Raw genomic sequence first — 13,227 nt, forward strand, 5'->3', positions numbered from 1 at the left:
GGGTGTTTATATATATATATATATATATATATATATATATATATATATATATAAAAGATAAAATATTTCAGGCTGTAGTTGGCGTGAACTCTCATGAGAGCTATAACGGGGCACTCAAATGCTTGAACTTTGTCTTCTGAGGCCGCCATCTACAAAACTGCACCTTTGAATCGTCTTACTCATTTGCCTCCCCAAAAATTAATCCTTCTGATTAAACGGAGCATTCAGCTTTGTGGGGTTAACCTTCCCAATTGCAGTAAGAACGATACCTTGCTGCTGTTGATAATTTGAGGGTTGCCCCGGTATCATGGGAAAGGGTCTTCATTGTACTATCTCCCACTTTTTTTCCCTAGTTTGACCACACTTCTCCCTTATTTGCATATTCCCTAATTGTTCCTTTTTTCCCAATTCTTCGTTATAACATTAGCTCACGCAAGGATGATGATAAAAGATTTTTAAATTTACTTCCTTTCACCAGCAGGTCACAGGGCAGGTTGCAACAACTTGAAACCCAGTATTTAAAAAAAGGTTAGAACAAATGACAGTCACAGGAATAGGGTGCAAAATGAAAACGTTTCAATATTTGCCAAAAGCTGTGTAGCGAAAATGCCAGACGTACCTCTGTGGGGAGGGCATTCCACAACTTAAGGGCTGCCAACAGATGTCTTCTCCCTTACTATTTCCCCCCCTTTATATAGTGAAGATATTTTAATGCAGGGCTCAGGGTTTTTCCTAATTGATAGCTCTCTGGGGTTACAAAGCCATAACAACTGTTTTCAGTCCAACTAATATGTTTCATTGTTTTATTATTGTTCCTGGATTCTGCAACCATTCTTCCTAATACAACAGCATAGCCACATGGTAATAGCGGTTTATACTGGGAAAGAGAGCCAGTGTGGTGTAGTGGTTAAGAGCGGTAGACTTGTAATCTGGGGAACCGGTTCAGGTCTCTGCTCCTCCACATGCAGCTGCTGGGTGACCTTGGGCTAGGCATACTTCTTTGAAGTCTCTCAGCCCCACTGTGTTTGTTGTGGGGGGAGGAAAGGAGAATGTTAGCTGCTTAGAGACTCCTTAGGGTAGTGATAAAGCGGGATATCAGATCCAAACTCTTCTCTCTTCTTCTCCTTGTGATGTTAACTGATATGGTATTACATTGACTAAATAAAATTTAGCCGTACCTTCTGTCATCTTGTGAGGCATTTGTTATTTCTCTTTAGTGGCATATTCATGAATAAAAATAGAATTTGGGGTAATACATTTTCATTTTAATCATTGAAAATCTACCCAGCCCAGATATTTTTTTTCATTTGTCACTTTCTTTTAGATGTTTTCTGTTTCTTGCAGCAGCTGACTGTGTTTGAATTCAGTGTGCTGGTGCCCATTTTGATTAGGCAGATACGAAGAGATCTTCAGGGTGCATTATATTTGTTTACCATTTCATCTTCATTCCTTTTCAATGGGATAAAACCAAACCGTTCTGATTTATTCAAGTTGATTAGATACCCAGGTACTTTGCTAGGATCTTTTGAGATTTTTTTATCAGTACCCTAAAAGGATTTCCTGGCTTTCTATACACCGTCAGCCCAGAGACATCTGACAGGCCTTTTTTGGTAATAAAATGTTGGACCATTGATCTGACCCAGCATGGCTCATCTTGTGATGCTGATTGCATCATTATGGATGCAACAGGGGGGGGGGTAAGTGTAGTTTATTCAGGTAGTGTATAGTATTGCATAAGCAATGAAGAACTTCTCAGTGTACTTTCTAGGAGCATTTTGTTTAGGACAAAACAGGGAAGGGCCATAGCTCAGTGGTAAAAGCATCTGTTTTCTCTGCAGAAGGCCCCAGTTTAAATCCCCGGCATCTCCAGGTAGGGCAGAGAGAGAGCCCTCTACCTGAACCCTGGAGGACCACCGACAGTCACTGCAGACAATACAGGGCCAGATGAACCAATGGCTAAGGCAGCTTCCTACGTTACGGTACGGTACAGTCGCCGTACCTTGGAAGTCAAACGGAATCCATTCCAGAAGTCCGTTTGACTTCCAAAACATTCGAAAGCCAAAGCACAGCTTATGATTGGCTGCAGGAAGCTCTTGCAGCCAATCGGAAGGCCTGTCGGAAATTCGGCTTTCAAAAATAGTTCGCAAACCAGAACAGTCACTTCCAGGCCTGCGACATTCGAGAGCCAAAACGTTCGGGAACTAAGCTGTTTGACTTCCAAGGTACGACTGTATTCCAGATCTTCTTTTTTTCTTCTTCTTCTAGATGATCCATTACCTCACACATTACGCTGACAAGATTGAGTCCGTCCATTTTTCGGACCAGTTTTCCGGTCCAAAACTTATGCAAGAGTAAGTATGACACAATAGATAGCGTGCCTTCAGATTAATGTTGCACTGAACTTTGTAAAGGTGGGGGGGAGAGGAGAAGGGGAGAGAAAACTACCACCGTAGACAAACTCCTTTATTATCCAGAGAGCAGAGAAGGGTGCCCATATAGCGCTGGTCCTCTGGTCATGATAGCCATGAGTTGGGGATTCCAAACTGGCCTGGTCACATAATTTATTTAGTTTACAGCAGGCTTTGCCTTTGGCTTCTCTTCACCACCAGAGGCCAGTTCTACAGTATGTGAAGTGGGAGTGCTTAAAAAATAGGCAGTCGGTAAGAAAGCACTATTTCTTTAGAGCAGCTGTATGATCCAGCTGAGGCACCCCCAAACTCGGCCCTTTGGATGTTTTGGTACTCCAGCTCCCATCATCCCTGACCACTGGTCCTGTTAGCTAGGGATGATGGGAGTTGTAGTCCCAAAACATCTGGAGGGCCGAGTTTGGGGGTGCCTGATCCAGCTGTTGGCTAATCCACAGCTGCTTGAAGAAGGATACGCAGAAGGAATTATAGGCTGTGTCCCAGTTACTGCCCATAGACCGTCATGCTTCCCACAGCACTGCAAAGTGGTCTGTTTTGCAGCAATTCAGAGTTAAGGATCTGTCCTCTGTGGAAGGAGCAGATTCCCATGACAGATTCTCCACTGCTGGTAAAGGACACCGGGATGCAATTGGGCTTCTCCCTGTAGGATGTTTTCTCTTGAGTGCCTTAACACTTTGCAGTGGAGGCAAGGGAGACTATTGTCTAATCAGATTTTTTTCTCACCAGTGTTTCTGGTGGGGTTTATTGTGGGAAATGTGTTCACAAACGCCCTGCAAGGAAGTAGTGGTTGTTTAATTTATTTGTCGCTTTTTTCCACCACAAAGCGACTTACAAAGGGCACTAAAAAAATCTCTTTGCGGGAAATTGCTGCGATAGCTTAAAGTCTTCCAGACTTGGCCCATAATGAAGGATGCATGTAAACACACCCAAAACAGGAGCCCATCGTGTGTTCGCTTATGGTGATTTTAGTTACTGCCATGTTTCCTTTGTTTGTTACATTTTGTAATATCCTTCCACAAATGCTTTTTTGTTGTTGTTGTTGTTCTCTGCTAGGGAAGGTCAGCCTTTGAAACTGCCTGAAACTAAAAAGACACTATTGTTTACTTTTAATGGTAAGCAGCCATGCCTGTTTTCAAACTACTTTTCTTGAGGATGTAAAATGTTACAATTGGGAGCACATTTCACAGTAAAAATATAACTTGTAATGTCTTGTAGGTAAGAGTTTATTTGTTTTCAGTAGTAGTCCCCCCCCCCCCCGGGCCCTCATTGTTATAAGAGGGAGGTCACAATAGGGCAGCGTCCCAGAATCACAGTCACAACTTTGTTCTTGCATACCAATGCAGGTGAAGCAGGAAAGATAATGGGGGGTCCAAGAAAATCTTTTGGCAGGAGCATTTCTAAATACTGGAAAAATCTATAGTTGTCAATGAATTGTCAGGAAAATCAGCTGTGTGCAAAGGCTATGACAATCAACAATTCTAGAAGTATGGGTGAGTTGGAATGATGCAGTCGAAATATTTTTTTAAAAAGTCCAGTAGTACCTTAGGGACCAACTAAGTTTGTTCTGGGCTTTTGTGTGCATGCACACTTCCTCAGATACTTCTTCAGATTTTCATGCACAATGGAGCACAATGGGCAATTTTTTAAAAAAAATTATATCGCCTGCGTCAGACCAACACAGCTACCTACCTGAATTTGGAATGATGCAGTAATTCTTTTTAAGAGACAGTGTTTAAAACAGGGATCGTAATCTCTGCGTTGTTGGATTACACTCCCATCAGCCGATGGTCAGGGAAGACATGACAGCTTAGAGGGTCACAGATTAGCCACCCCGATTTAAAAAAACCATATGCTTTTTGCTTTAGAACTACCTTTTCCCTTGATAAACTATTCCGTAATAAACTACGGTAATTTAATGAGCTAATTAGTGAAGTGCCTATTAAAACTTCTGTCCCAAAAGTGGAGTTGGAACACATCTGTTCCAACTGTTGTTTCTCAATGCTTTTCCTTTTCTTCAATACCTTTATAAGCTAAGGAAAAGTGTACTTTTGCTTTTTCTAGTGCCTGGATCAGGCAACACCTCCCCAAAAGATATGGAAGCTCTGCTGCCGCTGATGAACATGGTTATTTATTCCATTGACAAAGCAAAAAAATTCCGTCTGAACAGAGAGGTAAGTCACTTGCTAATCGATGTGTATGGCTCTTGTCAAATACAGTTTACAAAATCCTTGATAATTCCATTACTGCTGCTCTTCCCCACAGATACATACCTGAGAGAGTCCTCTCGGCTGACTAGCATTAGTTGCAACAGGACATGATATAGCTGAGAAGGGATATAGCGGTCATTTAGATTGGGGAGTGGGGAATGGATTCAGTCAGTGGACTGGATCCTGACCTCCCCTAAACATTGTGGCCCACTTTGACCAGTGGGTGCAACCGCCACAATTATGGCCAGCAACACAGTTATATTTCAAGCCTTGCAGGCAAAGGAAGTGGGATTTGCAGCAGCAGCTGCTGGTCAGACCAGGCAGGCAAATATAGTGTTTCTCTGCATGGCTTGCTGTAAGTGCCAATCAGCTGTTTGGTGCTCATAGCAGGCGCTGCTTTGCTCAGGGATCAGCTGTACTACAGAGTTCCCAGTTGGGAGCTTGGTAGTGTTTCCAATTTCAGCAGGGTTTATTATCGGCACCAATCAGCTGATAGTTTGTGCTGATCAGCTAAAAACTTTACTGATTTTTCTTTTGCAGCCAAATATACATGAGAGCAGGTGTGGGGCAGGTGAGTGTCGGTTGTGGAAAACAACCTCACAGCCCAATTAGGCCCTGTTGGATCTGATTTGGCCTGCAGGCTACCTTTAGATGTTCAGGGTTCAGGTAACGTCAAGCTGGTCCTGGTCCTGAATGGGGTAACTGTGCCCCTGAAGGACCAGATGCGCAGACTGGGAGTCATTTTGGACTCACAGCTGTCCATGGAGGCGCAGGTCAATTCTGTATCCAAGGCAGCTGTTTATCAGCTCCATCTGGTACGCAGGCTGAGACCCTACCTGCCCGTGGACTGTCTCGCCAGAGTGGTGCATGCTCTAGTTATCTCTCATTTGGACTACTGCAATGCGCTCTATGTGGGGCTACCTTTGAAGGTGACCCAGAAACTACAACTAACCCAGAATGCGGCAGGTAGACTGGTGACTGGGAGTGGCCGCCGAGACCACATAACACCAGTCCTGAAAGACCTACATTGGCTCCCAGTACGTTTCCGAGCACAATTCAAAGTGTTGGTGCTGACATTTAATGCCCTAAACGGCCTCGGTCCAGTATACCTGAAGGAGCGTCTCCACCCCCATCGTTCTGCCCGGACACTGAGGTCCAGCTCCGAGGGCCTTCTGGCGGTTCCCTCACTACGAGAAGCCAAGTTACAGGGAACCAGGCAGAGGGCCTTCTCGGTAGTGGCACCCGCCCTGTGGAATGCCCTCCCACCAGAGGTCAAAGAGAACAACAATTACCAGACCTTTAGACGGCATCTCAAGGCAGCCCTGTTTAGGGAGGCTTTTAATGTTTGATGGATTTCTGTATTTTAATATTTTGTTGGAAGCCGCCCAGAGTGGCTGGGGGAGCCCGGGCAGATGGGCGGGGTATAAATAATAAATTATTGTTATTATTATTATTTGCGGTGGGGCGGCATTAATTTGTGCCCCAAAACTGTTTCCAATTCCCATACTTAAACCAGAAAGATATTTTTTATTATTATTATTATTATTATTATTATTATTATTATTATTATTATTATCTGTAAATGTTAAACCAGCACATTGGAAGAACACAGAAAACCTGTTTCAGTGCTGGATAATTGTTGTACGGTACTCTTTTTAGAAAGGGGAGAGCAACTACACTGTACCTGCCGACACTCTCAAAGGAGTCATCAAGGGCAGCTCGCGTAAACGTGTCGGAGTAGTGTGGTGTAATATTGTAATCCAGCCAGTTTTGACCAGTTCGGGACTTAAGTTTTGTCAGATACGAGCACCGAGAGATTTTTATCTCCCGTGCTGAGCTCATTGCAACACTCCCTGATGCACTAAAGGTTTGCTCATACTGTGACTTGTTTGTGTCTCTCCCTTGCTTCGGGGCAAAGGGCAAACAAAAAGCAGATAAGAACAGGGCACGTGTTGAAGAGAACTTTCTGAAACTGACTCATGTGCAAAGACAAGAGGCTGCTCAGTCCCGCCGGGAGGAGAAGAAACGGGCCGAGAAAGAGAGAATCATGAATGAGGAAGATCCAGAGAAGCAGCGCCGCTTGGAGGTAAAAATGAGCTTTAGATGCAAGCCTCATTGTACTATTGCAGGGTTTCCCAAACTTGGGTCTCCAGCTGTTGTTGGACTACAAATCCCATCATCCCTAGCTAGCAAGACCAGTGGTCAGGGATTATGGGAATTGTAGTCCAAAAAACAGCTGACGGTCCAAGTTTGGGAAACCCTGTACTTTAGCATACTGGAAAATCAAGCTCTTGCTAAAGATGCTTGCTGGTGCTCGTGACATTAAGAGCACACCCTTTCTGAGATCTCTGGTGTGTTTAAAATGAGCATTATAAGTTTGGAACACTCAATTACTGTAAAATTCAGTGGTGACCCATGTGCCATCATCTCCCCACTTCTGCTTGTCTAGTTTATACGTGGTAATGGGAAGAATGCATCACTTTCTGCTTCTGTTTGCATGCAGAAATAGCAGATGAGGTGGATATACAATGGAGATTAATCCTTGGAAAGCGATCCGTAGAGAGAAGCTTTTTAAGGGAGTCACTCTCAAAGTAATAGTTGTGCTCCCCATGAAACTGTTTAGAAAGCTTCCATAGCTCCTGCTATAGCCATCTGTGTACATCTTGCCTTTTACATTAAGTTTGTAGGCATCCTGTTTTTCCTCCAGATTGAGCTGAGCTTGGGTGTCTGCCCCAATATCCCAGAATGAAAGATGTCAGCTTTTTCAGGCACTCTTGGGGGTTTAGATGGTCACTTGATATCGTTGACCCTCTGATCTAGATGTTTTTCAAAATTGTTCTGCTGTTTTCTCCTCTGTTGGCCCATTAGGTTCCTATGTGGGGTCTTAGCATTCCACCTATGCTTCCTCATTCTGGCCCCTTAGAATGTTTTAAAGCTCTAAGCGCTGTATCCTTAAGATCTCTCCAGACAGAGCTTTGTATTTTTCAGAACAATGTGGTTGTATGATCCCCCAATACAGGTTTGGCCTTCCAAGTAGCTCAACGGGTACTAGTGCCTTGCTACCCCCCCCCCCCCGGTGACTTTCCAACCCCCTGGAAGAAACATCAATATCCAACAAAGCCTTGTGGCTTGCACAAAACCTGTATGTTAGCAGGGACTTGTTTTCTCCTTAAAAAAAAAAGAACTTATTTATCATTTTCATTTTTACAAAATTTGCACATTGACATTTTACCAAAATACAAACCATACATTCGTCATTGACTTCCCTTCCCCTATGCATGGTTCGTTTTATTAACCCTTTACCGCTGCATATTCTAATTATTCCATATTCTCTTTCAGCTTTATTTCAATATATTTTTATACTGTTGTTCCTTTTTGTCCTTTCTTGGCAACTCTTACCTAGATGGCTTTGAGTCCTTTGCTCTGGCTTATGCCCCAGCAATGCCGAATGGTAATTTCAGTCAATTTTATTAGGGGGTGCAGCAGCTTTAGTAGTCCTTTGAGAGAGAACCCCCTTAGTAAAGTTTTGTAGGGCCTCCGATTGCACAGTCACAAGACATTACGTATAAAGATAGAAATATTTGCCTTGGCCAAGGCGGCCTTTTGGGTGAATTATTCTGCAGAGACCTCCAGCAGTAGAAATTGGTAACTTACCAGGATTGGCTTAGGAGGTAGAAATTTCCTCTGTTGGATGTCCTCCTGCCTGTGAAGAAAGGGAAGGAAAATCTTACCAGGTACATTTCTGTTCTTGTATAAAGGAGAGCATTGTGTCCGGTTCCTGCCAATGTCATACCAGTCAGTACTCTGTTCGGGTTTTGTGGTAGGTTGGGCTACTTGGGACTCTTGCATGTCCAGCTGTAGAGTGGATTACCTGGCCATATTTTCTTAGTGATTGATTATTGCGGTATTTTGGCTTCCAGCCAGCCTGGGTATTCAGTGGGAAGTTCCACCACCTTAGAAAGTCTTATCATTTTGCTGTCCTGCCTTATAAGAACAGAAATTCACTAGGCAACAGTTTATTTCCCCACCCCACAGCAAGCTGTGGGAGAGATGTTTGGATCACCCACAACAACCGAGTCACACGCGGTTGCATTTGTGGCACAACAAAGTGATTATCTGGAAAAACCGTTGGCCTATACCCCCAACTTTATTTCCTTGATGACTTTGATTTTGTGCTTTTGTTTTTACTAACGGAAAACACACATGGACTCACACAGTTTGTCACTTTTCCAACAGGAGGCTGCTTTGCGGCGTGAGCAGAAGAAACTTGAGAAGAAGCAAATGAAAATGAAGCAAATCAAAGTTAAAGCAATGTGAAGAACAAAGCTGCGAGAAACCTCTTTCTTGGTGCCAACCCTAGAATTGCAATTTGCTTCCTACAATGAACTAATGATATTCCTGACCTTAATCATTGCCCATTAAGAACCACTTCTGACACTAGCCTTTGTTGCTCATGGGATTATGTTCAAAGCGTTTCTGTGAAGTGTGTACATGTGGTAAGGTTTGTTAGAACCCCAAGGAGCTTTTCCTGGGTGAATCGCAGGATTTTTCCTGGAAATGTTGCGTGGGTCATCAGTTCTGATTTAACTTCTACATGTGCCTGTGTGCACTGCTGGGTTGCTTCAAAAAGCGATCCCATAAACACCAAAGTTAACATTTCAGTCGGCAGCAAGACAGGTGCTCTTTGCATTGGCACGCCCAGCAGGTAGGATACAGTCCTGAAGCCCACTTCAGTCCCCCTTGGTGTGTGGGACTGGACTGCTAATAAATATTTTCAGGGTTGCAGACGTCGTTCTGGTTTTATGTACATGCAGATGTGTATATAGAGAGCTTTGCAATCGTCTTCCATGTTGTTGGATTGTTCATTTGACCCTACTTGCTTTGGTATTAGAGAAAATTGCAATATTTCTTGGAATTCTTTGACTCCTTGTTTCTTTAAAAGTATATATATTGGAAGCTTCCTAGAATGTGCCAGCAATGCATATGCACTTTGATACTATTTTTGGGAATGGGGCAAAATAGACTTAGAATGGCTAAAATTAAAGAACAACAACCAACCTCCACGATGGCGGGGTGGAGGTGGAACACCACTCCTGTAATTGGCGCAGCCAGCACAGTTAGATATCAAGTGATTAAGCACAAAACACACATGCTTTCAACAATTCCAAGTTTTAAAAACCAATTGTAGCGTATGAGAGAAGGGGAGATTTCTTTCTTTCACAGCTCTTGTAATAGGAAGGTGCTAAATGGGTATTATTTAAAGGCTTGCAGTTTTTCAAATCATTAATCTGGAATTATTCCGGCCCGGGGGGGGGGGGGGAGGGAGCTGCTGAGTGTAGTTTGGGGCAAGCATATTGGAAATCAATCTGTGCACTACATATTGAAAAGCCTGCGTGCAGATAAGCATTGCTGTCTAGGCTTCGTAGGATCTGGGCCTGAAGATTTGTGCATGCTGTTGTTGGTGTGTAAGTGGGCAATTCGGAAATGACAGGTGCAAAAGAATTTGCCCAGTGATAGATATTTGATTTTTCTAAATATATAGATATATAGATATGTATCTGGTTTAAAACAATGTGCACCCTATCTGTTAAATTGCACAGAAATTGGGGGGCATAACAGTTGGTGAGCCCTCTGTTGCTGCATAAAGTTCTCCGTGGAATCAAACATAGTTCCTCAACCTCATGCATCGGCCTGTTACTGAAAGCCATCCCGACGCAGCAAGCTAGTGTGTATCTGGTATCTGCACATGGATTCGCTGTGCCCATTTCCCCATGTGGATGGTGCTTGCTGGTTCTGGCTGAGTTCACATGTTGGGTTCCTTTCCTTCTCTAGACAGATGCCTATGTGGGTTTGGTTTAGCAGTTCCCCCCCCCCCCCGGATTTCATGTGTTCTAATTGTGTCTCACCTTCCCTGGTATTTCTTCTTTTTCTGTTTCTGTGGCCACTGGCTATATAACAGTTTGACAAGGAGCTAGGGACTAAAATAACTGTGCAATTATTTCCCCAGCAAGGTAGAATATTTTTATTTTTATTTTTAAGAGGAGTGTACCTTTTTGTTTCTGTTAAAGGTTATTTACTGAGGAGTTGGTGTATGCTGGTGAAACTGGGAACTGGAGTTTCTCAACACTTTGCAGTCTTGTGGAATTGCTGCATTTTATAAATGCTTGACTAGCTGGCATTTAATCATTTGTAACGGATACACTTTCTGCGGTGGGTTTAATGGGAAGGAACTTGTTTCTTAATGTATTTTCTTGATGATGCTTTTACCTGCAAATATCTCTGATGCAATAACATTGAGCTGCTCCTTTAAACAGGCATGTGCTAAAATACATTTGTCAGAGCATGGAAATGCACAGGTTCTTTCTGAATGCAAAAACAAAAAAAACCCTGCAACCTGAAAAAAGGCATTTGAATTTAGTAATTTTTATAACTACCACTTATAGTACTTTACAGCAGAAATGGCAATCCTATGTGGGATTCAAACTATTTTGTCACTAGATGTAGAAAGTAAAATTGAATAAAGTATTGTTTCACAGAGGTCCTCTTTTAAAGGAAATTTTTAAGCGGCTTGCTTTGGGTTCCGGAATGAAGGGGCCATATTATTGAATTCACATAAAATGGGGCAGTGGATGCAGTGTGTGTGTGTGAACGTGAACTACATAAGAAAAAAGAAAAGGCAAAAATTTAAATGCAGTTCCAACTCCTTTTTTTGAGTGGAGAGGCTGTATTATTTTTTGTCCATTTCATTCCAGAGTTTGTTCCTAGATTTCCCTTCCTCTTTGAAGAAGGGCCTTGTATTGCAGTGAGGAGGCCAGCAAATTTGGGAGAGCAGGAGTAAAGCTGGCAGGTGTATGTACAGTGGTGCCTCGCTAGACGAATGCCCTGTTAGACGAATTTTTCGCTATACGAATAGGTTTTGTGATCGGAGGTTGCCTCGCAAGACGACGAGGTTTTCTATGGCAAGCTACAGAAAGCTAATTTCCATCAGCATCTTGGAAGAGCAGGAAAACTAATCTAATACAGGGGTGGGGTTGTGATAGAACTTCAGAATGTTAACCTACATTTTGTGGGGACATGCTGACAAATAGTGCTCTGCCAAACTTAATTTTGCCACTCGTCATAATGCTTAGATGATGATTGGCTTCCAGTTTGTCATCTACTATCCTACTGTATTGGTACAGTTAGGGGCCTCTTGGACATATTTGTCAATGTGTGTTCCAGGTACTGTATGAGTGTCCCATGCCCCTTCAAGCCTTAAATCCAGGTGAAGCTTGCGGTTTCCCAAGCTAGCATGAGTGAGCTGTGGGATGGGAACTGCCCCCTTTCTTTGAGGCCCAAGCAAGCTCTTCTCGGGCTTTTGCCTTCTCTGAAATCAATAGTGATTCTTGCACCAAACACAGAATATGCCACAATGCCTGGGAAGAGTTTTGCTGTGAATATTTGTAAGAATCACACACACAAACTCGCTTCATCGGGTGCAACACTCGCCCCCCCAGCAGCATTGCTTGAGAAAGGTTCAGTCCACCATATTGATTCAAAATGGTATCCAGTTGTTCTCAAACATAGACAAATACTTACTTCCTGATCATTGCAGCCATCATACAGAATTTAGTCACGGTATATTAAGAGGGGACCAAATACGTCGCAAACAAGCAACTTTCCAAAATTCATACTGAAGCAAAGAAGGGTGGGGTGAAATGAAGATGTCGAGTTTCTGCTAGCCACTGGGTTGTAAGAAAGGAACCATAGTTCTCATTGGCCTCCAATCCTCTTTTTCGAAGACTCCTGCTGCTGTGTTGTGGACAAACTGCCTTCATCCTTTGGGATACGTGGCTGCGATCCAGTCATGGGTACATAAGATGGCTGTTTGGTGAGTGGTGAGCTAAGTACTGGCACCCTCCTTTTTCTCTTGCTCCACAGTGTTTATGTCCAAGTAAATGCTTGTTCTTTTAATGTTCAGTCTATCCCAAATGGGCAAGAATTGCCATTTTGGCTTCCCAGCCGTTTTTAGTTACATTTCCAAGTTTCTGGGTAGGTTTCTTTAGTCATCCTTGGAGTCACAGAAGGGACCACAAGGGTCAGCTAGTCCAACTCCCTGCAATGCAAGAATCTTGCTTGCCCAATGTGGGGCTCAAACCCACGACCCTGAGATTGAGAGTCCCATCCTCTACTGACTGAGCTATCCCAGCAAGTTGAGGATGATAGTAAGCTTAAAGAGCCATATGTGGCACCAAAGAAAAACACGCAGCCCTGAGGTAAGTAGCTCCTTGTGTCCTTGTTTTTCTTTTAGACATCTAAGCAGTGGAGGCTGGTTCATCCGGGCAAATGGGGCACTGCCCTACCAACCTCACTGCTCTCATCCAGCAGCTTTCAACCTGCCCACCCTCTTCCTTACAACCAGGGGCTGCCACTGCCTGCCAGTCTCAGTGTTGCCCTTGAAGATCTCGGCAAGAGAGGAGCACGGGGACAAAACCAGAATTACTTAGCTTTGCCTGTCATTGATTCTGGCTTCACTTGTTGTTGACCTCCCTGCTTGCTGCCCTACCAGTTCCAATGGTCACCAGCTGCCCCTGAATCTAAGGTAAGAGACAATG

The 13,227-nt window shown here is 43.5% G+C and overlaps 1 protein-coding gene across 1 annotated transcript in view; it reads left to right on the plus strand.

The window, feature by feature from the left end:
- CCDC47 (coiled-coil domain containing 47) overlaps nucleotides 1–11,171 on the plus strand; it is a 28,539-nt gene extending 17,368 nt beyond the window's left edge. Inside the window, exons 9-13 of the mRNA XM_035134289.2 lie at nucleotides 2,266–2,351; nucleotides 3,480–3,538; nucleotides 4,488–4,597; nucleotides 6,552–6,719; nucleotides 8,870–11,171. Coding sequence (XP_034990180.1) covers nucleotides 2,266–2,351; nucleotides 3,480–3,538; nucleotides 4,488–4,597; nucleotides 6,552–6,719; nucleotides 8,870–8,950 — 504 coding nt within the window. The 3' untranslated portion in view covers nucleotides 8,951–11,171. The remainder of the gene's footprint in view (nucleotides 1–2,265; nucleotides 2,352–3,479; nucleotides 3,539–4,487; nucleotides 4,598–6,551; nucleotides 6,720–8,869) is intronic.
- Nucleotides 11,172–13,227: the final 2,056 nt, after the last annotated feature.

Source organism: Zootoca vivipara, chromosome 13 (assembly GCF_963506605.1).
Source record: "Zootoca vivipara chromosome 13, rZooViv1.1, whole genome shotgun sequence".
In the NCBI taxonomy this organism is placed as follows: domain Eukaryota; kingdom Metazoa; phylum Chordata; class Lepidosauria; order Squamata; family Lacertidae; genus Zootoca; species Zootoca vivipara.